The following is a 27290-nucleotide window of genomic DNA, read 5'->3' on the forward strand; positions in this document are numbered from 1 at the left end:
AATGAATGAAAAGAAAAACCAGCTAGAATGAGAGAATTGTACATTTTATTCATGAACCTTACAAGATATGGGTAGATATGGGTACCTCAGTCTTCAAAGTCAGGTCTTCCCCTCCCTCTTGGATGTTCATAGGCTCTCAAAGTTTGAGTTACAATCTAAGAGGTCCACCCATTCCATGATATGCCCCTAATTTGATCCCACCACATCATCCCAGGAATGGTATGCTAATGAACCCTAATTGTCACGGGGTGTGTGGGTTAATATTCAATTACCTAATCGCTCAAACTCAGTAGCATTAGGTCAAGATCTCTAGGTCACTCTTGACCAGTTGAGAACAGGTTTGGGGTTTGGTATCCCCAGAATGGGATTAGGAAAACTCTTCCAGTCTTGTGATTGACTGGGCTATTCCCCCTTTATAATGGATTCCCCAAGGGCTCCCCTCCACACCCTATGAAGACCAATACCCTACATTTCTCACAACTCTCCCCTTTTCTTTTCAATAACAACTTGGTCTTCACACTTCACCAGCAGTGTCTTCCTCAAATTAATACAAAATTCTCATCCTTGATAGGACTACTGACTTTCCCTATCAATATCTTTACCTCTTCCTTATTAGAGCCATACACCAGTCCTAATTTTGCTGATAAAATCTTGTACTATTTGAGTTATTAACTGGATCACACATGGGAGAGGTACATGGCTAATAGGATTCTCCCACTTAGGGCCAATAGTAAGATACCCAGTAACTGTTTCTACCATGAACCAGTAAACCAATTCATCCAAGAGGTACTAATTGGGCTTGTCCAGGTTTGGACTGGAACATGTGCTAACTTTCTAATATCCCTAGTTATCTTCTTTACCCCCTGCCCATTGTCATCTATCTTTAGGCAGCAGCTTGACAAGTTCAGTTTACCACAGCCTCCTCCTTCCTTGGCCAACAGGTAGTCAAGCTATGTTGAATACTCACCTCTCTTGTTTGGTCAGCCAGCAAGTCCAAGGCCCTAGCTGTGTGATTGGTAATTTTTCCACTACAACTTGGAGTCTTATGAGCCTATTCAGGATATAAATTGGTGTTCCATAGCCACAACTCCCATCCTGTGCCCAAGTTATAGACCCTTAAGTCTAGATAACACCCTGACCAACTCTTCGGACAACTGGGTCTAGGCAGCAGTCCTACAAATCCAATAATGTCCCTCTAGTGCTAATTGGTCTTCCAGGAATAGTTTCCAACAAATGGATAATACTGTTCCTCCTCTTTACTTCCAAGGGGCCCTCTTAAATAGGCCATATAATCATGATAATAGGTACATTTCCAAAGTTGCTGTACCTCCTTCCACTGCAAGTTTTTATACCAGTGTCTTTAGAAACGTCTTCCTGGCTCCAAAATCCAAACTAAATTCCTGATTTTGTGCCATTGCATCAACCCTAAGAATAGCTAATATACCTAGTGATAATTTAAATTATCTTTCTTGCAAATGGCCATTTCAAGGAAAGCAAGTCCATACTGACTCATCAGTTTCCCTTAACAAATGCCCCAGTTTTCGCATCTTTACGAGGGATCCAGGTACCACCATTCATCTCACATGAGTCTGAGGCCACCTATATCTAAGTTGTTGAGTCCTGAATGTATGTACCTTGCTTCTAGACATGTCTGGACATTTGCTACTCCCCAGGCAAATATCCTGGCCAGCCAGTTATAAACAATAGTCAACCCGAACTGATTCGGTCACATGGAACTGGTGTTAGTGCCAACAGTGCACCTCTGACCAGGGACTGAGAATCTAGGCCAGACCCAGGGGTACCCAAGGCCAATTCTCAAACTGCTGTGAACTATAGAAAGGCCAACAGCCACACCAAAAGACTGGGCATTGACTTCTGCCAGCTAGACTCTCCTCCCACCTTACTAACACCCTGTTGTCTAAATCAGAGATAGGACTCATTCCCTATACAGACTCACATAGCTATAATAATGCCACCCAATAATCTCCCTCTTTCTCTCTCAATAGAGAACATTTTCACCCTGCCTCTCTTCCTTTCCATAAGAAGGGCATAAGTAGGGGTGTCACATTTACAGAGTCAAGGGGAAGTTATAGATAAACAATGAAGATATAGTTGAGAGATGGTGGAGATAACTGGTCCAGTGTCTCTCCTCTCTTCTCTTCTCCCTTGGAGGCATCCAATATCCTTCAGCAGCTTCTGAATCTGTTCCAAAAAGTCCTCTGCAGCTCAGGTGACTCCTTGAGACCTTGTCTTCTGGTAGAGAAACTGCTTAACATCTTATTCAGATCAAAACACATGCTTCCATCACTAAACAGTGAGATTCTGAAGCTTATTACAATTTACATTTTGCCTTATTGCCATATTGACACACATGGTTCACTTTTAATGCAAACTTCCATTAGTATTTTACTACCTGAGCAAACTCACAAGCTTGAGTCAATGTGATCATTCTCATTGGGAGTTTGCTCCATACACATACATTCAACAGTTGCCTTTGTTCTAAGAGTACCCAGCATCTGGCTTAAAATAAAACAATTTTAACCTTTTCTCATTACAACAACGATCCCTTAATGACATCCTTAACCAAAATGAATTTCTTTTCCCCAAATATTCCCATATTTTCTTTTTCCTGGTATACTTATCTAACGCAAATTTCCTTAAACTAGAACTTGAAACTGTAATTATCCTAAGAATTTCCCATTCTTCTTATCTAAATATCCCCTCTAATACAAAAACTAAGGAAACCTAATTCCTATCTTAGCATGTAGCTGATAGCAGACACTTAACCCATCTCTGGCTATTAGATCTAATTTACCTAAAACTTTCCAGGACATTAAAGGAAAATTCCTTTGAGTATTGAATGTCAGTGTCCAGGCAGAGGTCACATGGGTAAGTCAAATGTCTTAGGCCAGATTTATTTTTCCAGATGAGATATTATCCAAATATCATTTTGGGAAAATCAAGTCAAAGGGGTCCAACCTCAGCCATACTGACAAGCTGCCCCTTTGGCTGCCCATCCCTTTCACCTGACATCCTTGGCCCATTGGCTTCCTTGGTTCCAAGAACATGACATTTACCCAGTAAATGTTTTTGTTGACCATCCTGGTATCTGACATAAGAGAAAATTAAAAGTCCCGTGATCTAAAATGGTTGTTTTACCTAGTTAAAACTTTCCATGAATACAATTCACTAAATTCCAATTATAATCTTAATGGAGCCCCAATTAATGAAACCCCTAAAGCTCGATCATCCTTCCTGGGTCTTTGCCTAAAACCTGGTATTCTAATTATTACTGGCCCTACAGGCCTGTCTCCTACCTCCTCCTAGAGACATCCCTTTGTCTGAAATCATATCAACTCTATCTCTATATAAAGATGACATATCAGATTCCCCTTGGCTAGAGAAACCTCCTTCCAGCCTGTTGTATCTTACAACACATAAATGCCTCCTTTGTCCAGGAGGCTGCACAGAGAAATATTAAATTATCTTGTGTTTATCTTTCCTATATTATATAGTGCTTTTACTTCAAAGAAAACAACCACTGTTTTGGAATATACATATCTAGATCTAAAATATTCCCAATTCACCTACATAGCTTGAAACTTCTATACATAAACTTGTTTACCTACTAGCCATCCTCAACATACAAATGGATATTTTTCTCAAAGCAGTTAAGTGACTTGTCCAAGGTCACACAGCCAGACAATCACTGAGTATTTGAGGCCTGACATGAACTCAGGTCTCCTGATTCTGGGGCCTGTGCTCTATCCACTGAGCCACCCAGCTGCCCCCTAACATACAAATTACTTTCAGAATTCTTTAAAACCATTAAAACATCTTAGGTAGCCTTAAATTTCCAACATGTGTTATTAATTTCATTATAAGAGAACAGCAATAAAAGTAACACACACAAATTACTAGATTGTACAAAGCAATCCCTCCATTATTACATTATTCATGAACCCACAGATCTGTACCAGAAAAGGTCATACTTTTTCATATTTTCCTTATTGCCCTTCAAAGCAATCACACATTAATCTCAGGCTTTAACAATACAGTATTTAAGTAACATTCACAATAGATAGCTAAATATTGCAAATATAATCTCCTTGTGGTTACAAAGGAATCACATAACTGATAAAAATGTTATTCATCAATAAGTTACCTTATAATAGGGCCCACAATTGCAGTTTGTTGAGAGCCCCCCATCAGCTGTCTGCAGAGAAGTCCACATTCTTGACTTCTTTAAAATTAAACATGCATTGTTAATATACATAAACAGTAAGATTTTTATTTAAACATCTCATTTCCCTTAGAACTAGAGCAAAATGAATATCCCATGTTCTTTACACTTTCGTCTCTTTACCCAAATTCTCAAAATCCAATCTCATACATAATACATTTAAAACCCCAATGTAATTACAAGTCAACTAACTTCCCAACAGCTTAGTTTGATAAAAACTTTAGAGTACCTTAAACAGAGAATCCAGCACTTGCATTCCAAAAGCTCTATCCAAAATAAAAGTACAATTGTTAGCATTATTAAACTTGACATTAAAACCATTTAGAGCTTTTCTCCCAAAAGAAATTGGTAAACATCCCTGATAACATAGGTATTTCTCTTCTTAGTTAACCCAATACCCCTTTTCTTTAACCCAAAGGTGTTACAATAGAGTTTAAAATCCCAAACCATATAACTCCTTGCAAAAGTTACAGTAGTGTTAAAATAGTTTAATCCCAAACTAATTTAACAATCTAGGTTATTTAATTCCTCCCATTCTGTACAAACTTTGTCAGAATGTTACAACACCAGTATTCCTCTTTTAAAACCCTCAGCACACTTCCCAAAACTCTAGTTCAGAAATTTTAAAAGCAATGAGAGTCATCACTCAGGCCACGTGGCTGGCAGATATTCATTAAACGTGATTTCCTTTCAATAAAGGAGTCTCTTAACCCCTGGATCTTACACATTTTTTTTTTCTTTCCAATCACATATCCCACCTGTGGAGGGATCTTTCCCTTTAAGGATTAAGCATTTGAGCTCTCCTAACTCTCCCCCTCCCTCCATGCATGGGGCACTTAGGTAGACTCAGTCTAAGGATTCAAGTCTTAACAAGATGGGGATGGGATCAAGTCTGCCATGTGTCCAACCCACCACCCCTACCCCCAACCCAGGGAGAAAGCATGGAATCTTTGACAGACACTCCTAAAGGATAAAGTCTTCCCTCCTAGAATTTCTCAATCTTTCCCTTCTCTTAAGCTCTTCTAAACTCTCCCCAAACCACAGCTTTTTCTCTTTACTAATCCCCCTCCTTTCCCTTAACTCTACACACCTTGCACAGTTACCACTGGCTCAGAGAAGGAAGGACTGATTCCTTCTCCCCCACCTTCTGAAACTCCTGGGCCCAACTCCCAGCTTTCCTTCTTTTAAAACTGGGTCCTCAGACCCTAAAAGAGATCCTTACACAAGACAAGACATAGAACAAATACACACACTCCCTCAGGAACATTCAAACTCACACCGCATTGGATCCAGTTGGCTTCCTTGATTTAGAAAACATTTCTTTTTTTTTCCTCTCTCCAGACTTTCCCTTTCCTCCTGGACCCCCGTGTTAGCCTAATCCTCTCTAGGAGAGGCCAGAGGATCCCACCGATCTTTTTTTTTTTATCTTTTTCTAACTTGCTTAGAAATAATTTAGCATCCCCAGTTATCCAGCATGCTGCATATTCCACCTCCTCTTTATTTAAAGGTACCTTATGGTTCACCATTCATCAGACCCAAACCTTGGCCACCAGACAGACTTGTCTTTGGATGGGTATTTGTGGCCTTTCAGAATAGCAGTATCTGAAGAAATTACTTTTCTCTTTACCCTGGACAGCATCCTCGCTGTCCCAGATAGCTCATTTCCTACCCAAACACCTCTCCTTGGGTATTGGATGGAGGGGGTCTCTTCCTCCCCTCCCTGAGGTGCCTTTTTGACCCCTGGCCTCCCATCTAGGACTTCCTTTCCTGGAATTGTCTAGAATCAGCCTCAAAAGATAAAAACCGAAGTTTCCCTACTTTTCTGGGTCATTTCCACAATTTTCCATCACTCTTCCTGTCAATGGCAGGGTTCCAGGTCCATTCAGAGATCCACGGGATTGTGCAAACTCAGTAGCATTAGGTCAAGATCTCTAGGTCACTCTTGACCAGTTGAGAGTAAGTTTGGGGTTTTGTATTTCTGGGATGGGATTCGGAAAATTCTTCTAGTCTTGTGATTGGCTGGGCCATTCCCCTTTTATAATGGATTCCCTAAGGGCTCCCCTCCACACCCTGTGAAGACCAACACCCTACATTTCTCACAAAACCTGAACTAAAAATCCACAAATTCACTCATCAGATTTTGTTTTGCTGTGCGAGCAAGATCAATGATAGCTCATGTTTTATTGCTTGTAATGAGAACAAACAAGATTTCCTTTGGCCAGGTATGGTATATATGGCTGAGAAAGCAGATCTGCCCATCTGTTATCCTTGTATTCTTGAATGGAAATTCCTTTAAGTTTGTGAGATGATAAACTGACAAATAGATCATATATCTTTCTTGTTTTATTTATAAGAAAAAGATACTGTAAATATGAGATTTCCTTTGCTCCTTCTTTGATGATGATTTACATATTTAATCAGTAAGGATTTCCTAAGTAAGGGAGCCAGGCACTTGTATTTGTAAATTTTATGAAACACTTATCAGGGTAATTGAACAGACTGGGAGGTGTATGCATGTATGTATGTATGTATATGTATGTGTTGATGTGTTGTGTCTGTCTCCACATCTGTGTGCATTGTGTATGTAATGTGTGTGTACTCAAGTGAGTGACCAAAAGATTAATGACCAGATTATGTGACTAGATCTGGTCCTTTTTTATTTCCCCTGCCCCTAGGATCATGGGAATATTTTGATTTTGGATGCATGAGAGTACCTGGGAGATACATTTGGTTATTAGAAATGACTTCTATATTTATATTAATAGAAAATACAGTAAATAGTTTTTTAAAATTTTATTTACTTAAGGTAATAGGGTTGAGTTGCCCAAGGTCACACAGTTAGGCAGTTATTAAGTGTCTGAGGTTGCATTTGAACCCAGGTCCTTCTGACTCTGGAGTCGGGGCTGTATTCACTGAGCCACCTAGCCCCAGTAAATAGTTTTTAGAATTTGCCTAATCACAATATAAAGCAATGGGGGGGGCATGTGATTTTAAAAGTATAAATTAATGGTTAGAGCATTGGTCCTGGAGTCAGGAGGACCTGAGTTCAATTTGACCTTAGACACTTTATAATTACCTAGCTCTGTGACCATTGCCTTGGAAAAAGCCCCTTGTAAAAAGTAGTTTCAAAGTTAATGTGCTATATATTTTTTAAAAAGTTTATTATTTGCTCATTTTTTATGACTTCATTTAGGATTTTCTTGGTAAAAAGTGCTGGAGTGGTTGCTGTTTCTTTGTTCAGTTTATTTTACAGATGAGGAAACTGAGGTAAACAGGATAGAGTGACTTGCCAGTAAGTGTCTGAGACCAGATTTGAACTCAGGAAGATTAGCTGCCACCAACTTCAAATAATGTCACACCTGGGAGCATTGTAATTTACTTTCTGATGTTTTAAGTGGTGTGTTTGAAATTTCCAAGAAGATAACAATAATTACAATACCCCCCCTTTTTAAAGAAATAATGATGACATAAAGAAATAATATATCCTGAGTGGTCTTAGAGATACAATTCTAAAAAAAAAAAGCCGACCCAAAAGTTCATAACTAAGCTTGCTGACTGAATATACTTGATTGTCTGCCTTTCTGTAGGTATCATCTTCTAAATGTTTGTCTTCAGCCTTGACCTCTTCTTTTTGAACCCCAAGTCCTATATCCTCAGCTACTTATTCCAGAGGTATTATTTTCTTCTGCATTTTCTATGACCTTAAACCTAAGCCTTGTCTTCCTCCCAATTTAGTTTCATCCTCCCATCTTCTGTTTGTGTGTGTGTGTGTGTGTGTGTGTGTATTTTCATTTTGCTGATTTCCCAACTAAAACTTATTTTGATCATCCAATTGCTAAAAAATCTTTGTTCCCTTCAAAGTCTCTGATATGGCTTTTAGTGTACTTTACCTTTCAAGACTTTTCTTCTATTCCTTTATATGAAAGAGATAGTGCATTGAGTTCAAATACAACCTCAGGAATGGATTAATTGTATGAACCCTGGACAGGTCATTTAATGCCTTGGAAGGTTTCCTCATTTGTAATATAGGGATTTTAATAGAACTATTTCTACAATTTGATGATCAAATGAGATAAAATGCCTGTGGTTGTAGTTATTGATTTCATTATCATTTCTATTATTGCTAAAATTCTCATTGCTTAGCAAACATATCTATTTAATATCCTGACACTATACCTGTTGCCTGCATCTTTCTTTGTGCTCCCTAATCTTATGTTTCCTGATCACAGAAAGGAATCATCAAGGATTTTGTACATCCTTCAATGTCCAGTTCACAACTCTTTGCTGTTCTAAGTTTTACCTTACTATTAAGAAGCCAAAGTGATCTCTCCTACAGCTGCCTTTCTTTCTCTTCCCTTCATCTTCCCTCTTCTCCACCCTCCATATCCAACTAGTAGCTAAGTCTTATTGATTTTGTCTTTCCAACAGCTTCTTTCACATATACTCTGCCCTATTTTAGCCTAATTAACTTATGTCTGAACTATTACTCTAGCCTTTGACTGGTCTGTGGTCTATTTGCTTCCTGATCATCCTCTCTCTGCACTCTTCCACACAGCTGCCAAAATGATATAACTACTTGGTCTTTCTCCCTTTTCAGATTTTTCATGCTTCCCTATTGCCCCAGGATAAAATGCAAGTGCCTCAGCTTGGAATTTAATGCCTTCCATAGTATGGCTCTCATATAATGTTTCCAGTTCCTATTTCTATTTTTTCCTCTTCACACTCTCTTATCAAAATGTACTGCTAGCTGGTTTCTGTATGTGGCATTTTTTTAATCCTACAGAATATATCACTTCTTGACCTTTTGAATTCCTAGCATCTTTCAAAACAATGGTGCTTTGCTACACCTGAGACCTTTTCTGATTTCTTCAGTTACTAGCATAATATCTGGCACATAGTAGGCACTTGATAGATGTTTAGTGATTAAGTGATTTATTACAAGTGCATTGTCCTTAAAATTATTTTGGTAAATGCTGTATTTTTCCCCAATAGTTAATCGTAAGCAGGGAGTATTTTGTCTTTGTCTTATTGTATCCCCACTCTTTATTGAAAGTAATTAAGTGTTCCAATTTTTTTTTAAAAGTTAGACAAAATTCATTTTTATTCCCTGTAATCCATTGCATTCTGTTTTTCAGGGAGTTAATTACATTGATAAGGTTTTTCATGTTCTGTTTGAAACTATTTATTTTCCTTCCAAATTTTTTTCTCCAGAAATCTAACTTCATTTTAAAAATTTCATCTTTCATCTTTCCATCTACTCATATAGTTCTTGTGATCGAGATACTGCTTTTGAAGTTTTTGTTTGTACTTGGAGTTGCTCTCTTTTTCTGAGTTTGCTGCTTTGGTTCCTCTTAGCCTTTTTCATTTATTCATTATGATTTTTTTTTCTCCTGCCTACTCATATTTCGCATTTCAGTACTTAAATTGGGTCTTTGTACTGTGGATGGTGAAGCCCTGTTTGGTCCTTCCATCCAGTAGTCTGGATGCTACTAGCTAGGGTTGCTAGACCCTACTCTCTCCCTCAATCCTTAGCTTCTGTGTCCATTTCCTGTATTGTTGGTTTACTCTAAGGGTCCTGTTTGGACCACTGATTTCTTCAACAGTCCCCAGTTGAGAGTTGGTTCTTGAAAACTGCTCTTTCCTCTCTCCCCCATCCTCCTCCTTACTTCTTCCTGCTATGCCTCCCTACTCCAAGGCATACCCAGCAAGGTCCTGTTACCCTGTTCAGTGATCTGTGAAGGATTTCTCTGTCCCTTTCTTCCATTCTAACAGGCCAGGACCAGTTTCTGGCTTCAGGCCACCATTGCTGAAGCTTGTGCTAGCTTACTACTCTTCCCCTTCCCTCTTTCTTAAGAACATCAGTGGTCTTCAGGACCATTTATAGTAGCTTAATCTGGCTTCCCTAGCATAGTCCTTCTTCCAGAACTGACTGACCTCAGTCCCATTTATATTCTTGAACTTGCTTTAGATTTTCTGGGTATAGTTCTGATTTTCTTTGTGATTGCTCTATCTGGGGCTCTTTTTCAGGTTTTTGCTGGGATTGACCTATAAACCTAAATTCTTTAGAAGCCTCTCAATTCCCTCTCATTTAAAAGATAAATAGATACAGTTTTTAAGAGGTTGGAAAATGAAGTGAATAGTGACAGAGCTACGGCTTTTTTCCCAAAGATTCACTTACATCCTTGGATTATAATACAAAAAGAGCAAAAGAAAGTGTGAAATAGTGGGGGAAAAAATTAAATCACATGTGTCCAAACACTAAGTTGCTTGCCTAGGCCCTGCTAGTGATTCTCTGAAGGATTTTGGGGAAGTCATTTAGCCTTTTATAGGCCTCTGTACCCTCATTTGTAAAAGGAATGTCTTCAAACTATAGGTTCTGTTCCAACTTGAACATCTTGGAAAAGTAAAAGAATACATATATAGATTGTATTCTCAAATTATTGTCTTCGCTTCTGTCCACCTCTGTCACTTCACAAAGTGAACACAATTCCAAGTAAATATATTTGTACAATGTCAATTAGGCGAGACTAGATCCCTACTAACTCTAAATCTATTATTTTTTTTTTAGGTTTTTGCAAGGTAAATGGGGTTAAATGGCTTGCCCAAGGCCACACAGTTAGGTAATGATTAAGTGTCTGAGACCGGATTTGAACCCAGGTACACCTGACTCCAGGGCCGGTGCTTTATCCACTGTGCCACCTAGCCGCCCCTAAATCTATTATTTTTTGATCCAGCCCTGGCACTTGAAAAATGTTAGATTGTCTTTAATAATCCTGATGTTTCTTAGACTTTCTCTCTTTTCTGAAGAGGTGTTTAGTCAGCCCATTGCTATGGGTAGCATATGCTCTCATTCTCTCTTCTCTTAATGCATATAGCCAAGGAGGCTGTGAGCATGCTGCAAAAAAGCCTGTTATTTATGGAAACACAGTTAAACAAAAGCCTTTAAAGTGGAATCAATTTTGCTTATAAGCATTATAGGTCATTAATTTGGAAATAATTTTTTTTCTCAGAAAACCCCAGGTATTCTGCATGCTATTTGCCTTTTTATTGCTTTTAAACATCATTAGGGTGAGTGTGATATTTCTTGCCTTCTCATTGGGTGGGGAAGGGAGTGGAAAGAAGAGACTCTGGAACTGAAAATTAAAATTTTTAAAAAATAATCATTAGGGGCGGCTAGGTGGCGTAGTGGATAAAGCACCGGCCCTGGAGTCAGGAGTACCTGGGTTCAAATCCGGTCTCAGACATTTAATCATTACCTGGCTGTGTGGCCTTGGGCAAGCCACCTAACCCCATTTGCCTTGCAAAAATCTAAAACAAAAATAATCATTAGAGATACACTTTCAAAATAAGGGAAATTAAAATTCTTAGGTTATAGTTAGTCAACTATACTATACTGTAGTATAATTAGTTGTTAAATAACCTAGAATGTGCCTTAGCCCTGGGGACACAAAGAAAGGCAAAAGAATAGTCTCCTTGCTCTCAAGGTACTCACAGTTTAGTAGAGATAACATGAAAACATCTATATACAAGCAAGATATATGGAGGATAAATTACAAATAATCAGAGGGAATGCAATATTTTTAAGAGGGATTGGAACAGGTAGAATTCCTGCTGGGTCTGGAAGGAATCCAGAAATCAAAAAGGCAAAGCTTTCAAAAATCTGGGAAATAGCCAGTGAGAGTGCATATATGAGATGGAAGGTTATGAAGCAGCAAGGAGGCCAATGTTACTGGATCTTGAACTACTCAGTGATATAAGAAAGGGAGGAAGGGGCCAGATTATGAAGGGCTATAAAAGATTAGCAGATTATATACTTGATTATGGAGATAATTGGGGGACACTGAAATTTATTGATTGGGGTAAGGGCTGCTTTGGATGTGACATGATCAGACTAGCACTTTAGGAAGATCATTTTGGTAGCTGAATGGTGGATAGATTAGAGAGGGAAAGACTTGATTCAGGTTGTCCAATCAATAGGCTGATATAAAAGTCAGGGGTGAAGTGATGAGGGCCGGCACCAAGGTGCTGATAATGTTAGAGGAGGGAAGGTATTAGGAGGTTAGAATTTAGTGGACTTGTAGTGGTGGTGAGAGAAAATGAGGAGATGAAGGTTACACTTAGGTTATGAACTTGGAAATAGGAGGAAATAATATCTGTAAAGTACATTGCAAACCTATAAAGAGCTATATGGATATCAATTGTTCTTTTGGCTGAAATCTAATATAGGAAACTCAATGAGAAAACTTCTCTATAACTCAGAGTTAGAATTTATAGTTTAGAATCTTTGACCACTTAGATAAGTGGTTAAGTCCACTCAACCTCTATACGTTAGAAATACAATTTGATACCATATATTCCTGATAGACAGGTTTCTTCTGTATTGTTGTTATTACTATTATTAATAATTATTATTACCAATATTTACTCCACTATATTTATTGATGACAGATTGGATATGGGAAGTGAATCAAAAGCATCATAGGTCACTAGGACAATGGTACATTTTGTAGCAATAGGAAAGTATGGAAGAAGGGAGAACTTGAGAGTGGGCGGGGGAATAGCGAATTCAGTTTTGAACATGGTGCATTTAAGATATATGCAGACAATCAATCTGAGATTCCAATAAGCAACTAGAGTATAAGACTGGAGGTCAGGAAAGAGCTTAGGACTGAACAGTTAGATTTGAGAATCATTAGTAGAAAAAAGGTGATTGAATTCTGGGGAGCTGTGAAATAGTGTGGGGAAAAAGAAGAGAAGACATGGTAGAGCAAGGTCATGATGGATACCTACAATTAGTGGCAGTGAACTGGATGAATATCCAACAAAGGAGGGAGAGAGGAATGATCAGACAGGCAGGAAAACAAGTAGGCTAGTCATACTCATGAAAACAGAGAGGTGAGGTTAAAAAGTTGAAGTTAAAAAAAAAAGAAATTTGAGAAAGAGACCTTAGATTCAATTAAGAATTCATTGGGAGTTTTAGTTGAATGATGAGCTCAAGAAGCCAGACTGTAAGAATTAATAAGATCATGATACCAGAGAAAGAGTGGAGGGCTTGATTGTAGACAGGAATCTCAGGAAGTATGCTCACAAAAGAGAGGAGAGATATAATCTGTGGACTAATATTTAAGTACTGAGTAGGAAGAAGTGAACCCCAGGCAATAGGGAATTGCTTGGACAAAAGCAAGTGGTCAAGAAGAACATTGGTGTATTCCTGAGACAATGAACAAATCTCTTGACGAGAATGGAGACTATAGATTCAGATGTAGTACAAAGTAAGGTTAGAGGAGTAAGATGAGGCCAGGTTATGGAATGAATTGATGCAAGACAGAAGCAGATAGTAAGGTATTTTAGGATAACAATGAAAAAGAGAGTAAATGCAAGTGACATTTTACTTTTGAAAGAGAAAGTATTGGGATTTGGTTATATATCTGGCTGTAGGCAAAGAAAGAAAGAAAGGGAGAAGTCAGTGCAAAGATAAATTAGATATGCTCTCTGCTGTTGATGTTGGAAAAATGATGATATTGTAGTTTCCAAGTAAAGTTGATAGTAATTTGGCACTATGCCAAGGGCTGGAAGGAGACCTTTGAAGAAGATTCACAAATTTATCTGGGGACTGTTGATAGTCTAGATACCAGTGCAGGGTATCCAAATGAATTTGTCCTGTTCAAATATTAAATGGCTATGTGGCCTCATTGATTTGGAAGTTCCCGCCAGCAAATACAAATTATAACCTATGCACACCTTCCCATTCTGTACCACCCTGATCTGTGTCCTCCCTTGGCTTCATCTCAGGGAATCCGCTGTTGACCTTTTTTGATTTTTCTGATATTAGGGTGCTACCAGTAGAGCCTTATTACAGTTTCCCAATTGACATCATTTACTCCAATTCACTTTCAAAGTTCCACATTTGTTAAACTACCTTTGTTCACACCCCTGACATTTTTCTCACACCCCCCCCTCATTTTTCTGTGTGTGGGGGGGGGCAGGAATATTTCTGTATACGTGTACAATATGTACATATATATAAGTGGATATGTCTGCTGTAAATATATGTGCACATTTTGTGTATACAAGTATCTGTATCTATGTGTATGCATGCACACAATGATAGACAAGGTCTGTAGCAGAGATTCTTAACCTATGGTTTGTAAACTTACCCCCCACACGCACACATTTGATAACTCTATTTAAACTAGCTATATTTATTTCCTTTCAAATCCTATGTATTTTCTTTTATGTATTTAAAAACATTATTCTGAGATGGGGTTCTTAAACTTTCCCAGACTTCTCTGATGCAAAAAAGAAAAAAAAACTTAATCAGCCTTGCCCTATAGAAGTCAAGACAAGTGATATACTATGTAAAGCATCCCTGGGGCAGGAATAGATGAGCTTTTGAGACTTCAGTACTATTCAGATGGACTGGTGATAGCTGGAGAGAGTAGAAAAGATTAAGTTGGGGGTTGTAAAAACAAAAGAAATAAGCTTGAAGCTCAAAGGAATTGAAGGGAGCTAATAGAAAGTGAATAGAAAAGAAATAGAAAAAAAAGAATAGGAAAGAAAGCTAATAGAAAAGTGAAAAGAAACAATTATTTCAACTGCTTGTTCAACACAACTTGATATCCCTCCTTGCTCTGAGAATTGGGAAAGGATGGCTATTGTTGTCTCCTGTTCAGGCTTGAGCAATATCTTGATTGTGCAGTTATTTTGGTATTTAACTCTCTTGTGTATTACCTTTATTGTGCATCTTTTTGGTGATTAGCTCCAGCTATATATTGACTCCTGTGGTGGAGCCCAAGTTTGATGGTGGACCAGCAAGTTATATAACATTTATTCAATGAATTGAATGAACAATAGATATAACCTTTATATAGGAATTGCCCTAAGTGAGCTTTCCCATTGCTCATTAAGACTAAGGGCAGAAGAATAATGCATTTGTTCTGAAGAACTGCTGCTATTAGTGATTCAGTAGTTCAAAAAGAATGAAATTGAGGCCCTAATTCTGACTTTCCATTTTGTGTGTATGTGTATGTCTATCTTTACATTTTGTAGCTTTACCCAGAAGTACCCACCAGTGAAATTTTTATCAGAAAAGGATCGAAAAAGAATTTTGGTAAGTTTGTATATATTTGTTCTTCATTCACAGTGTTCTTTTTAATAAAGGAATTCTTTATTCTGTTCTGTGATCCTCATTAACTTACGAATTCTAACCCTTCCTTTTTAGGATATTTGAAATTAAAAATAGTATAAGCTTTATCCAAGGATTCATAATATTCCAGTTTGTCAGAACTTAAAAAAAAGGGAGAGACACTTGTAAGAAAAATATTACTTATCTTTGAGTAGCAAACATATACCATCTTTACATAAAAACTCTGTTTTTTTAGAGCAGACAAGATTGGTCATCTGCTTTTTCTGGGTGAGTCACATAACCCAGATCTGCAGCAATCCAGAAAGGATTTCAAATGTCAGCTCTTATCTTTGGTCCCATCTGAGTTCCAATGAAGTGACCCATGATGAAGTGGCACAGGGCAATTATTTCTTTCTCAGGTGCTGAGTTTTTCTGATTAATGGCATAGTCATGATCATTTGATAATTTGTTAAAGGCTCTAATGGTTTTGAAGAAACCTTTATACATGGTCATATGTACAAAGATTACAGGGTGATAAATGGTAGCAGAAATTATTCTATTTTATAAATATGACTTTACTATTTCTAGAGCAGTTGCCCTAGAATTAGTTAAACTGGGAGAAAAGATAGAAGTTCATCTGGTTTTTTTGTAGTTTTGAATGATTGTTTAAGCTTGAAAAATCATAGTGTTCATAGAGTGACTTAACATTTATGAAATGGTTATATACCTTTAATTTACAAGTTTATTAACCCTAAAACTTAGGGCCCTTTTGATGAAAGAGTTTTGGAAATTTTTATATACAAGAATAGTCTATTGGAATAAGCTTTGAAATCCTTTTCCCTATTGCTGAGCAACCTCACGTTTAAATGTCAAGCTTGAATTTAAGCATTTTGTATGCTTTTGGCACAAGTATTAACATTAATGCATCAACTGGAGTTTGTATTTGGATAACACCTAGGGTTGTATAATCCCATAATCCAATTTTTAGTGTAAAAGATAACAAGCCTTTTCTATTGCTACCTTTGGATAAATTTACCAGAAGATTTGTTTCTTATTCATTGTTGACTTCCTTTTTCTGGTGAAATTTTTTTCTCCTCCGGAAGCCCTCAGCTTATATCTGTATTCCTTTTATTAGGAATGCTTGTTTAATGGCCTGAATATGATAAGAAGAAAATATTCTGGCTGTCTAGCTAAGTAACATAAAACACTAAGTGCTCCTGATAGAGGAGAATTATTCCATTAAAGCAAATCTGGTGGGTTACGGCCAAGGCCAGGGGACTTTCTGCCAATTTCATGCCACTACTGAAGTTGATGGAATACAGGAAACAAGCCTGTATAATTCTTAAAACAACACAAACCACTTTGGGTTCTAGGCTATTGACTCTGCAGTTTAGATGCTAAGATGATTATAATACAAGGCGGTTAAATAGTCTACTAGACAGAGATTTGAGCCCAGAGCCTGGAAACTAGAATTCAAATCAGCCCCAGACACGTGTTAGCTACATCACCCTGGACAAGTCACTTAAGCTTGTCTGTCTTCATTTCCTCAAGTGAAAATGGAAATCATAATAGCACCTATTATTTTGAGGATCAAATTATTCATATTTATTTTATAATAATTGCTAATATTCTTTCCTAATTTTCTCTCTCCTTTTGCCATAAATTTACATTTGTTGCCTTGTTTGAAAAAAAGAGCTTTTTTAAAAGTCTAGGTTTATAGATGTGGAGGAAGAAAAAACCATGGAAGTCATCTAATCCAATTCCTCTTCACTTTAAAGAGGAGAAAAAATAAAGACCTGGAGAGAGTAATTCCCCCCCCCCCCCCCCCACAGTTTACATAGGAGGAAATTGAGGCCTGAAGAAAAATGGTTGATTTTTCAGAAAAAAAGGAGAAACATTTGTAAGAAAAACCTACTTATCTTTGAGTAGCAAAAAGACAGATAAGATCAAACAGATAATAAGTAAGTTACAAAACTAGGTTTTGAATCCAAGTAATCATGTTCCAAATTTAGCCTTCTCTCTGTTCTTTAGCTTTATTTAAAGGCTGTGAGACTTAACAGGTTGAAAGAGAGTCTAAGATCATTTAAACAGAGTTAATAATTCTTTCCCCATCTAACCAGGTAGATACACAGATGAAATGAGATAATAACTGCAAAAGCACTTTATGAATTTAGAGAGACTGAGACCAAAATAGCAATTCTATTCTAAGGGTTAGAGTTTTTTCTTTAGTAATTCCTTTTTCCATTAATTTTTTAGTATTTCTCTCCTAGTCTCCCTCCAGTGCCTCCCTAAAAGTATGTATCAGTAAAGTTAATTCAGATAAAACATAGATCTGATCCATGATCACAAACTGTACAGCATGGTAGAGTAGTGAAAATAACTCTACATTGGAAGCCCAGGCCTTGGTTCTTCATATGCAGGACTAGATAATGCTATCTTTTATTTTAGCATTCTCTCACTTAAATCAGAGTTACTTAGATATCATGGCATCACTTCACTGATGTCATAGTCCTCTTGAAGAACAGATAACAGCAACAATCTTGATGGTTCATGAGATGCTTTTTATAGTCATTGCCTAGTATTCATCCCATGAGATAGGGCAGGCATTATTATCTCTGTTTAGATGATCCTAACATCACTTTCAGTCATGTGATTCTGTAGTTCTGAAAAGTTACCATGAATGTCTTATTAATAGTGAACAAATTTAAGCACATTAAAAGTTAACCTCTGAATTCCATCTGTAAAATGTCCCATTTGGATTATTTGCCTTCTAAGGTTCTAAATGACATTTGGTACAGCGAATAGAGCACTGGATTTAGACTCAGAAGACCTAGATTTGAACCCTGACCCTGTGTGACCTTGGAGAAGTCAATCTTTTTGAGCCTCAGTTTTCTAATCTGTAAAATGAAAAGACTAAATGGTCACTTTGAATGCTAAATTTCTGATCCCTTACCCAACTCATTCTAATAGTCTATGTTTCTAACATGTGAACAATCACATTTTCTGCTTCCTAAGAATGATAATTCAAAATCATTAATAAAATATATTTATTAAGACTTAGAAAGATAATAGACCATGTGTTTTTTAAGTATTAGGTTCACCTGTTCTTCCTCATCACCATCATATAGCTGACAAATAATGCTTCAAGATTTTCAAAATATTTTTTTTTCATAACAGCCATGTGAAATAGAGATTGAGTATATATATATATCCCATTTTACAGATGGAGAAATTGAGACTGCAACATTTAGTGACACAGCTAGGAAGTGCCTGAGCCAGGTTAGATGGATCCTCTGATTCCATGATCACTGTTCTTTGATCTATACCAAACTGCCTTTTAGCTTTTTAGTGGGGTGGAGAAGGAGGTTGAGAAAAGGAGGAGTGACTGAGAAAGGATGAATATTGAGCAGAGTAGGAGAGGCTTAGATGACCTAGAAATTTTGTCTGGGAACTTTTCTGTTTGTTTTTTGTTTTTGCAAGGCAATGGGATTGAGTGACTTGCCCAAAGTTATATAGTAAGTATCAAGGGTCTGAGGCTGTATTTGAACTCAGGTCCTCCTAACTCCAGGGCTGTGCTCTATCCACCACACTACCCAGCTGCCCCCTGGGAACTTTAAAATGAAACGAATGATACTGGTTTTCTATAACAGAATGGACATCAGAATAGAATTTTTTAAAAATGTTTATACCTATCTGGTCTCTACTTTCCTCCCATACCTCCTTCCCAAGCTCTGATACACAATATAGTATTATGATAGCATCTTTTCATTCAAATGATTAGAAGGATGATAGCATCTTTTCATTCAAATGATTAGAAGGAATTCGACCCTGTCTTTCTTAGTGGCTTTTAATTTTAGGAAATTGGCTATTTTCACAGTAACTACATAATTATATCACATTTTAAGCACCACATAGTTAGATTCTACATAGGATTTACCTTCTTATGATGATAATCAGGCTGTAGTTTTCTTTTTTCCCATTTTTTTTTAAAGCTTCAGCCTATGAATGGTCTTTGTTCTTAATTTTTTTCTTGGTGAATTCTTGTTCTATTTATCTATCACAGACATTTAATGCATGACTCATACAATGCTCATTCTCTGATTTCTAATAAATGTAATTCTGTTAGGTCTTCAACTTAGGTTGTGCTGTTCCAGCATTTCTTAGGATATTTTGTGTAAACAGAATACTACCAGGATGTAAATTTTTTGAATTTGTAACACCTACTTTCCCAAGCAATTACCTGAGTAATGTCTTTTGGTTGTTTTAGAGATTGTTGAGATATTTATGCTTGCTTGCTCTGGAGTAGAAGTAAAGGTATTACCTGAAATATCTTTACCCTCCCACCTTCCCATCCTACTTCTCCCCCTTCCCACCCCTACCCTTCCCCATCCCCAGCCAACTGCAAAAGTCAGTTTGTGAAATATGTTTTCATCTGATTTCTTTGGTGTTTTCTGTAAATATTTCATACAAACTGTCCTAATGCAGATAACTGGAGGAGCAGGGTTTGTGGGTTCTCATCTTACTGACAAACTAATGATGGATGGCCATGAGGTTACAGTTGTGGACAACTTCTTTACGGGCAGGAAAAGAAATGTGGAACATTGGATCGGCCATGAAAACTTTGAGCTAATTAACCATGATGTTGTAGAACCCCTCTACATTGAAGGTGAGTGAACATATCTTATGTGGTAGTTATACTTTTGGACAGAATTTTTATTTGGGGGAAATTTTTATTGGTGTATATGCATTCTTGCATTCTATCTATCCTCTTGCTAACTGCTAAGAAGTATAAGCAAGTTTGCATTAAATTTCTAGTTATAAAGAGGTTTATTTTTAAATGGTTACCTAAGTCTGTAAACTTTGTAAACTCAAAATCTTGCAAAAAAAATGACTGGTAAAAACTACTATTGCATATAGTTGGAAAGACAAATAAATTTTTTTTTTAAAAATAAATTTTTTGACAGTAAAGATTGATACATTTTTATGTTTGTAGCCTAAACTCTCAGCATAGTATATTATACATAGACACTTTAAAAATGCTTTATATGGTGTTAATAAGGTATTTATAAAATAAAAATAAAATAAATCAAACTGACAAAATGAAATTTTGTGTCATGTAAGACTTGGTGTATTGCAGCCTATATGAATATTATGAATAATATTTAGAAAAGAAGTTGGAGGATTATGGTAATTCAGATTATTTGTTTTCTTTAACTTTGTATAATTTCTTATTCAATTTACCATGTATTGTTATCATTTCATGTATTATATAAAGAAGAAAAAATACATTTGTGTTCTTTGGTTGGTCTTTTTTTCTTCTCTTTCCCCCTCTTCAAACACACACACACACTCTGTCTCTCTCTCTCTCTCTCTCTCTCTCTCTCTCTCTCTCTCTCTCTCTGTCTCTCTCTCTCTCTCTGACATTTGAAAGAAATTGAGGTTTGAGGTATGTCCTAGAGAAGTCTTTCAGTTCCTCCCAGTAAATGCTAACAAATGGTTACTGTTCTCTTTAGGTTAGTACAGGCATAGTGCAGGGAAATATGTTGATAGCTACCAAAAAGTTAGCACTTGCTGATTTATTTGACAGTGGTGAAATTCATCAGGGTGAAAGAGTGTTGGGAGTTAAAGGAAGAAAATCTCATCTCCCCCACCACCACCAAAGAAAAGAATGCTTATAATTAGCAATATGTTTTTTTATAATCCTTTCTTTCCCTTACCAAAACAAGTAAATGTGTTTCAAAACATTCTTTGACCTTGAAAAGTTTTAGGATTTTTTTGTGGATGTTTGTAAGTTGTTTGGATTAATGAAGTAGTAATTATGCTATTTCATTTTGGCATATCCAGAGCACAGTACTTGTGTAATTCTTCTTCTGTGAAGATTTCCTTCAGTCATGCATGAAGGCCATTTATAGATGAAAAGATGCCTGGAATTTTAGAACTTGTTAGGTTATACCAATTAAGTCTCAAAAACAAAGATATTAGATGAATTTCTTTTTGTTTCTTTTGATTTTTTTATTGTACAAAGAAACCAATGGAATCAAAAAAGAAAAATTATTTAATTAGAACCTTGGTAAGTAGGAAAGGGTATGGGTGACCAAGGAAGGAACGATACGGAATTAAAGTAATTAATTTGGGAGGTTAAAAATGCCTTTTTTTCCTGACCTATGCTTATTGCTGGGGATTCAAAGATGAAAAAGACACACTCAGCCCCCCCCCCCAAGGAGTTTATAGATTAGTAGATGACATAAGAAAAAACAAGAATAATAAATGTTTGTTTGAAAGTACAGATTCACCTATGTATAATTTGTTCATGGAAGAGGACAAAGTGAATTTTATGAGAGATTTGAGAAGGGAGAAATTACTTCAGGTTAAAAGTGGGTCTTGAGGAGGATAGGAAAAGTTTTTACAAAGGGATGTTGGGGGCTGAGTTTGGAAAACAGAGGACAAAGGTCACTGCTGACAAGAGCCATAGCAAATGAAAATACACAGAGAAGGTGGAATGAACATTCTGCAAATGCTTAATTATTTGGTTCCTATGGTTGGGATGGAGAATAAGTGAAGGAAGGTGATAAGATTAGAAACAGGTTGTAATTAGATTGTAGAACATTCTATGAGAAAACCCACTCACCTTGAGTATTAATATAAAATGGGAGATTTAAAAAGTAGGTATTGTGTGTGTTTGTGTGTGTGTGTGTGTGTGTGTGTGTGTGTGTGTGTGTGTAGGGCCTGCATTGTAGTTGTGAGGTCTTTGTCAATGGCAAATGATGTTAAGGAAGATACATGATAGATGTTGGCCATTATAACTGTATCTTCCCAGAAAGACAAATACATTTTATCTGTGGACAATGCACCTAAAGAGTGTAGAAGGATTTAAAAAAAGAAGTAATCAACAGTTGTTTTAGATCTTATTCTTATATTCCTCTAAATTTCTTTTAGAACTTCCCAAACTAACCAAAGAAATTCTCGAGTCTCATTTGCTTTTCATTGCTGACTTATGTGTTCACTAAAAATTAATATAAAGAGGAATATTGATGAAAGGCTTGGACTATTAATAACTTTAGTAATTATTATAGGCAAAAAATAGCATTGTCAAAACATACTAAAATAAGAATCTGGGTTTTTCCCTCTCATGGAACTTATAATGTAGAAAAAATACAAGGTTTCAAGTCAGAATAGAAGTACTTGAAGCCTACCTCTACCACTTGAGTCACCATGTGACCCTGGGCAAGTCACTGCATTTCTTGTGGCTTCTGAAATCTCTTTTAGCCTTAAATTGTGTGATCTCATGCTGTGATTTTAATCATCTAACTTGGGATTTCTTAACATTAGTTTTCACATTCTAAATATAAAGCTAGAATGCAAAGCTCACAGCTCTTTAGAATCTTTGGATCATAAAATATTTTAACTTAAAAATCCTTAGATCATCATATACTCCACTTCTTCACTTTATAAAACTATAGAAGACAAGAGCCCAAATCCTTTTCTCTAGTAGATGTGAATTAAATTCTCAGCAATTACTGTTGTTATCATTTTAAAAAATTGTTTAAATGCCTAACTTCAAAGGATACTATATAAAAATTAAATTGTTTTTTCATCTGTAAAATGAGGGCATTGGACCTCATTTCAAACTGATATTCAATAATTCTAAGTAAGAATTAAAAACTAAATAATACAGAAAGGTGTTTTATTTTTACTGCATGTGAAGTAAGGTTTAACCAATTTGAACTCAAGCAATCCCAAATGCATAGGATGATAGATGTCATCTAGTGATAGGTCAAGATATAGCAAAGTATTTCCGTCTTCCTACCAAAAAAAGCTTAGTTCTTCTACCTTGCAAGTTCTCATAAGTGGAGAATTTTTTTTCCCCTCAGGTTAAGAGAGAGGAAGTATGTCTGTCTGTCTGTGTCTGGATGTTTGTATTTTTGACCTGGTCCTCTTTCATTTGAATAGAAACTCCTAACTAGGAAATTTCCTCTACTAACACAGATGGGTATTTTCTCTCAATTTATACTCTTGGGAGTATTGCACTGAGAGGTTAAAGTGATTTGTTCAGTGTAATACAGCTAAGATCTATCAAAAGTGGGACTTGAACCCTGATCTCTTCTCTTTGAGGCTTGTGCTCTATCATAACTATGCTATTATGCTGGCTCTTTCTTCTCTGTGTACTGTGTATAGACAGAGCTATATATGTATTCTTCTATGGGTGGTTCTGCATTAGCAGTCTATCTGAGAATAAGGTGCTGGATTCTGGGGGTACTTTTTTTCCTCACTCTTTTGTGTATGTGTTTTTTTTTCCAGAGTGATTAAAATGGTTTTTTATTAAGATATCTTAACAAAATGGCACACCTCTCATGGTGGGAGAGAGGGGCAGAGAAATCCCAACATACAAGCACTCTGAAAGACTTTGTTCCTGCCCCATTCATGCCAATCGTAGATATATTTCCCCACCCTGCTCATTATACTAATGAGCAAAAACAGATAGATCTCTTTGAGCATGTGCAAAGAAGAAGGTTAAGACTAGATTATTATTTTTTCTTTAGTTTTTTTTTTTGCAAGGCAAATGGAGTTAAGTGGCTTGTCCAAGGCCACATAACTAGGTAATTATTAAGTGTCTTAGGTCAGATTTGAACTCAGGTACTCCTGACTCCAAGGCTAGTGCTCTATCCACTGTGCCATCTAGGTGCCCTAGATTACTCTTGGCCAGTTAAGGACTAGTTTCTTCTAAGCTAGTTTGTCATTTTTAGAATGGGATTAGGAGAACTCTCACAGTTTTGTGACTGACTGGGGCCATTCCTCCTTTGTAATGGATTCTCTAAGGGCTCCCCTCCACACCCTGGGAAGACCAACACCCTACATTCCTCACAACTCCCCCCCTTTTCTTTTTACCCCTTTTTCTTTTTAACAACAACTTAGTCTTTACACTTCACCAACAGTGTCTTCCTCAAATTAATTCACAGTCCTCATCCTTGATAGCACTACTGACTTTTTCTATCAATATTTTTATCTCTTCATTATTAGAGCCACATACCAGTCCTAATTTGCTGATAGAATTTTTGTACTATTTGAGTTATTAACTGGAGACACACACACACAGATATTAGGATTCTCCCACTTAGGGCCAATAGTAAGATACCTGGTAACTGTTTCCACCATGAACCAGTAAACCAATTCATCCAAAGAGGTATTAAAGGGGATTGTCCAGGTTTGGACTGGCACATGTGCCAATTTTCTGATATCCCTGGTTATCTCTTTTACCACCTTCCCATTGTCGTCTACCTTTAGATAACAATTGGATAAGTTCAGTTTGCCACAGACTCCTTCAGCCAAAAAGTAGTCTAATACCAATCTATGTTGAATAATCACTTCTTTTGTTAGCAAGGCTTGATCAGTCACTACAGCTTAGAGTCTTATTAGTCTTATTAGTCTATTCAGAATATAAACTGGGGTTCCATAGCCCCAACTCCCATCCTGTGCCCAGGTAGTAGGCCCTTAAGACTCCTGTGTTTTTTAAAACATGATAATGCTGTATTTTAATCCATATTTAGCCAATCATGAATGGAGCTTACTGGATATGGTGAGAATATGATACTGTTCTTGTTTTCTTTCTCATTTTCAGGAGGCATGACATCTCAAATTTTAATTAGTCCTCATGTCATCTTATTTGGATGTAAAGTAGCTTAGATGTCTGGCTAGAGTTTTAATGGTCTCTGGGGCTGAGTTGAGAATTTCAGCAGAGAGGAATCAGTGGAGTGTTGCACAAGAGACCATCTATTTTTATTGGTGCCTTCTCCTGGCATGATAGGAAATAAGCTGATTTTACTGTTTTTACATTCTGGTAGTACTTCTGGTGGCTTACTTGGAGAGTTTTTTCTTTTCCTTTTTTTGCAATTTTCTTTCCAGATTTAAATAAATGTTTTGTTTGCATAGACTTCAGGCATCTTTACAGTGTACTCTAAAAGAAACCACAAATAATCTATATATGGTTAGGCCTTTCCCTCTACACCCCTCCACCCCCAACCACCTCCCCTGAAATATTGGCAGTGCCTTTGCAAGGCATGCCTCTCATATCTGTGTGGTCTACTCTGTCCCTTTCTCCTTGCCTCCTCCTCTTCCCTTGATAACCAAAAGGGAATAAAACTCCTATGTTCTTATGATGTTTTCTGAGCTATTTTTAGTAGTTCTGTGAAAAGGTAAAAATAGGCATTTCTTTTAAAAGGCTTAACTAAAATAATTTGGAATTCTTCAGACTCATTCCCTGAGGGTCATTTTTCTAACTGAGATTACTAGACATTGCAAATGGGCAGTGTTTATGTAAGGTTCATTTAACAGTAAGTATCTTTGGAGGGAAGGGAACTTGTAGCAAATGACTAGTACATACCTACCTTTTGCCTTCTACTAACATCCTTCCCTCTTCCCCACACTTTGCCCTCCACCAACTTACTTCGGAATCATTTTTCATTTTTATTACAGAGTGGAGTATAAACAGTTGACATGCTATGGAGCTAGTTCTAGACTTGCAGAGTTAACATTGTTGCTTTATTTACATTCCAGATCATTGCTATTAATATGATTTAGTAATTTGCATAGAAGCTGTTTTCCTTGATGATAATTTGAAGGGTTTCCCCCCCTTTTCTTTACTCATTCTCCTAGGCATAATCCTTTAAGAAATTAATTTATCAATGAAAGTAATAATAAGGGCAGCTAGGTGGCACAGTGGATAAAGCACTGACTTTGGAGTCAGTAGTACCTGGGTTCAAATGCGGTCTCAGACACTTAATGATTACCTAGCTGTGTGGCCTTGGGCAAGCCACTTAACCCCATTTGCCTTGCAAAAAAAAAAAAAACAAACCAAAAAAAAAAACCCAAAGAAAGTAATAATAAGCTGAAATAATGTCCTTGTTAGGATATGACCTGGAATATGTCAGTTTTTTCTCTTTGAAAGATTGTAGTAGTAGTTACCATTTGTCCTTTATTCTTGAAGATGACCATGACAACATGAGGGTGATATCTTACTCCTTGTCCAAAAAAAAGTTGTATGAAAAAGAAAGGGAATGAAGAACAGTATTTTTTTTTTATCCACCAACTGAGTGCTTTAAGGAATAACTAAAATAAGGGAAGATTAGCAAGAATTTCCACAATTTCATAGGAAGCTAATCCCTGGGAATTCATAGGAGACAAAATCTAAGAGACATTAAAAGCTAGAAGAAAAAGGGGAAAAATGAAAGTAAAGAGGTAGAGAGGTGTCAGTGTTACAGTGAAAAGAGTTGTAGTTAGGAACAACCAGGTTCCAGTCCCATTTTGGTTCAAGGTGATGTCAAATGACTAATCTGAGCTTTAAATTTTCTCAACTATAAAATAAAGATTTCAGGATCATATTTAGAGCTGGAAGGAACCTCAGAGACTTACTGATCCAACCCCTTCCTTCTATAGTTAACGCTATTGAGACTCAGGGAGGTGGGCGACAAGTATAAAGCTGTCCGGGCCACAGACATCTAAGGTAGGTTTGAAAATCAAGTCCTTGCCCCTCGGTAATAGTTGTAACACTTATCTCTTGTGAGGAAAAGTGAGATAATGTATTTTTGAAATCACTAAATTTAAAAATGGTTAAAATTTTTTTTGAAAGTTTCCTTCCATAGTACTTTCAGAATTTTTTGGGGTGGGGTAGTGGGGTTAAGTGACTTGCCCAAGGTCACACAGCTAGTAAGTATTAAGTGTCTGAGGTCAGATTTGAACTCGGGTCCTCCTGACTCCAGGGCCAGTGTTCAGTCCACTGCAACACCTAGCTGACCCCAGATTCTTTCTTTGAATAGGATAGATAGAAATTGATTTTTTTTTCAGATTTTTGAAGCAAGTGCCATAGAAGTAACTTCTAGAATAGTTAGTGAGCAGCAGCAGCATTGCCATTCTGCCCTTTAACAAATA

At 36.9% G+C, this 27290-nt stretch overlaps 1 protein-coding gene across 2 annotated transcripts in view; it reads left to right on the forward strand.

The window, feature by feature from the left end:
- Positions 1 to 27290, forward strand: part of UXS1 (UDP-glucuronate decarboxylase 1) — a 153366-nt gene that overhangs the window by 63528 nt on the left and 62548 nt on the right. For both annotated transcript variants that reach the window (XM_074192173.1, XM_074192174.1), the window contains exons 5-6: positions 15293 to 15353; positions 19854 to 20034. In XM_074192173.1, the coding sequence (XP_074048274.1) occupies positions 15293 to 15353; positions 19854 to 20034 (242 nt within the window). The remainder of the gene's footprint in view (positions 1 to 15292; positions 15354 to 19853; positions 20035 to 27290) is intronic.

This window comes from Macrotis lagotis, chromosome 6, assembly GCF_037893015.1.
Source record: "Macrotis lagotis isolate mMagLag1 chromosome 6, bilby.v1.9.chrom.fasta, whole genome shotgun sequence".
Lineage (NCBI taxonomy): Eukaryota > Metazoa > Chordata > Mammalia > Peramelemorphia > Peramelidae > Macrotis > Macrotis lagotis.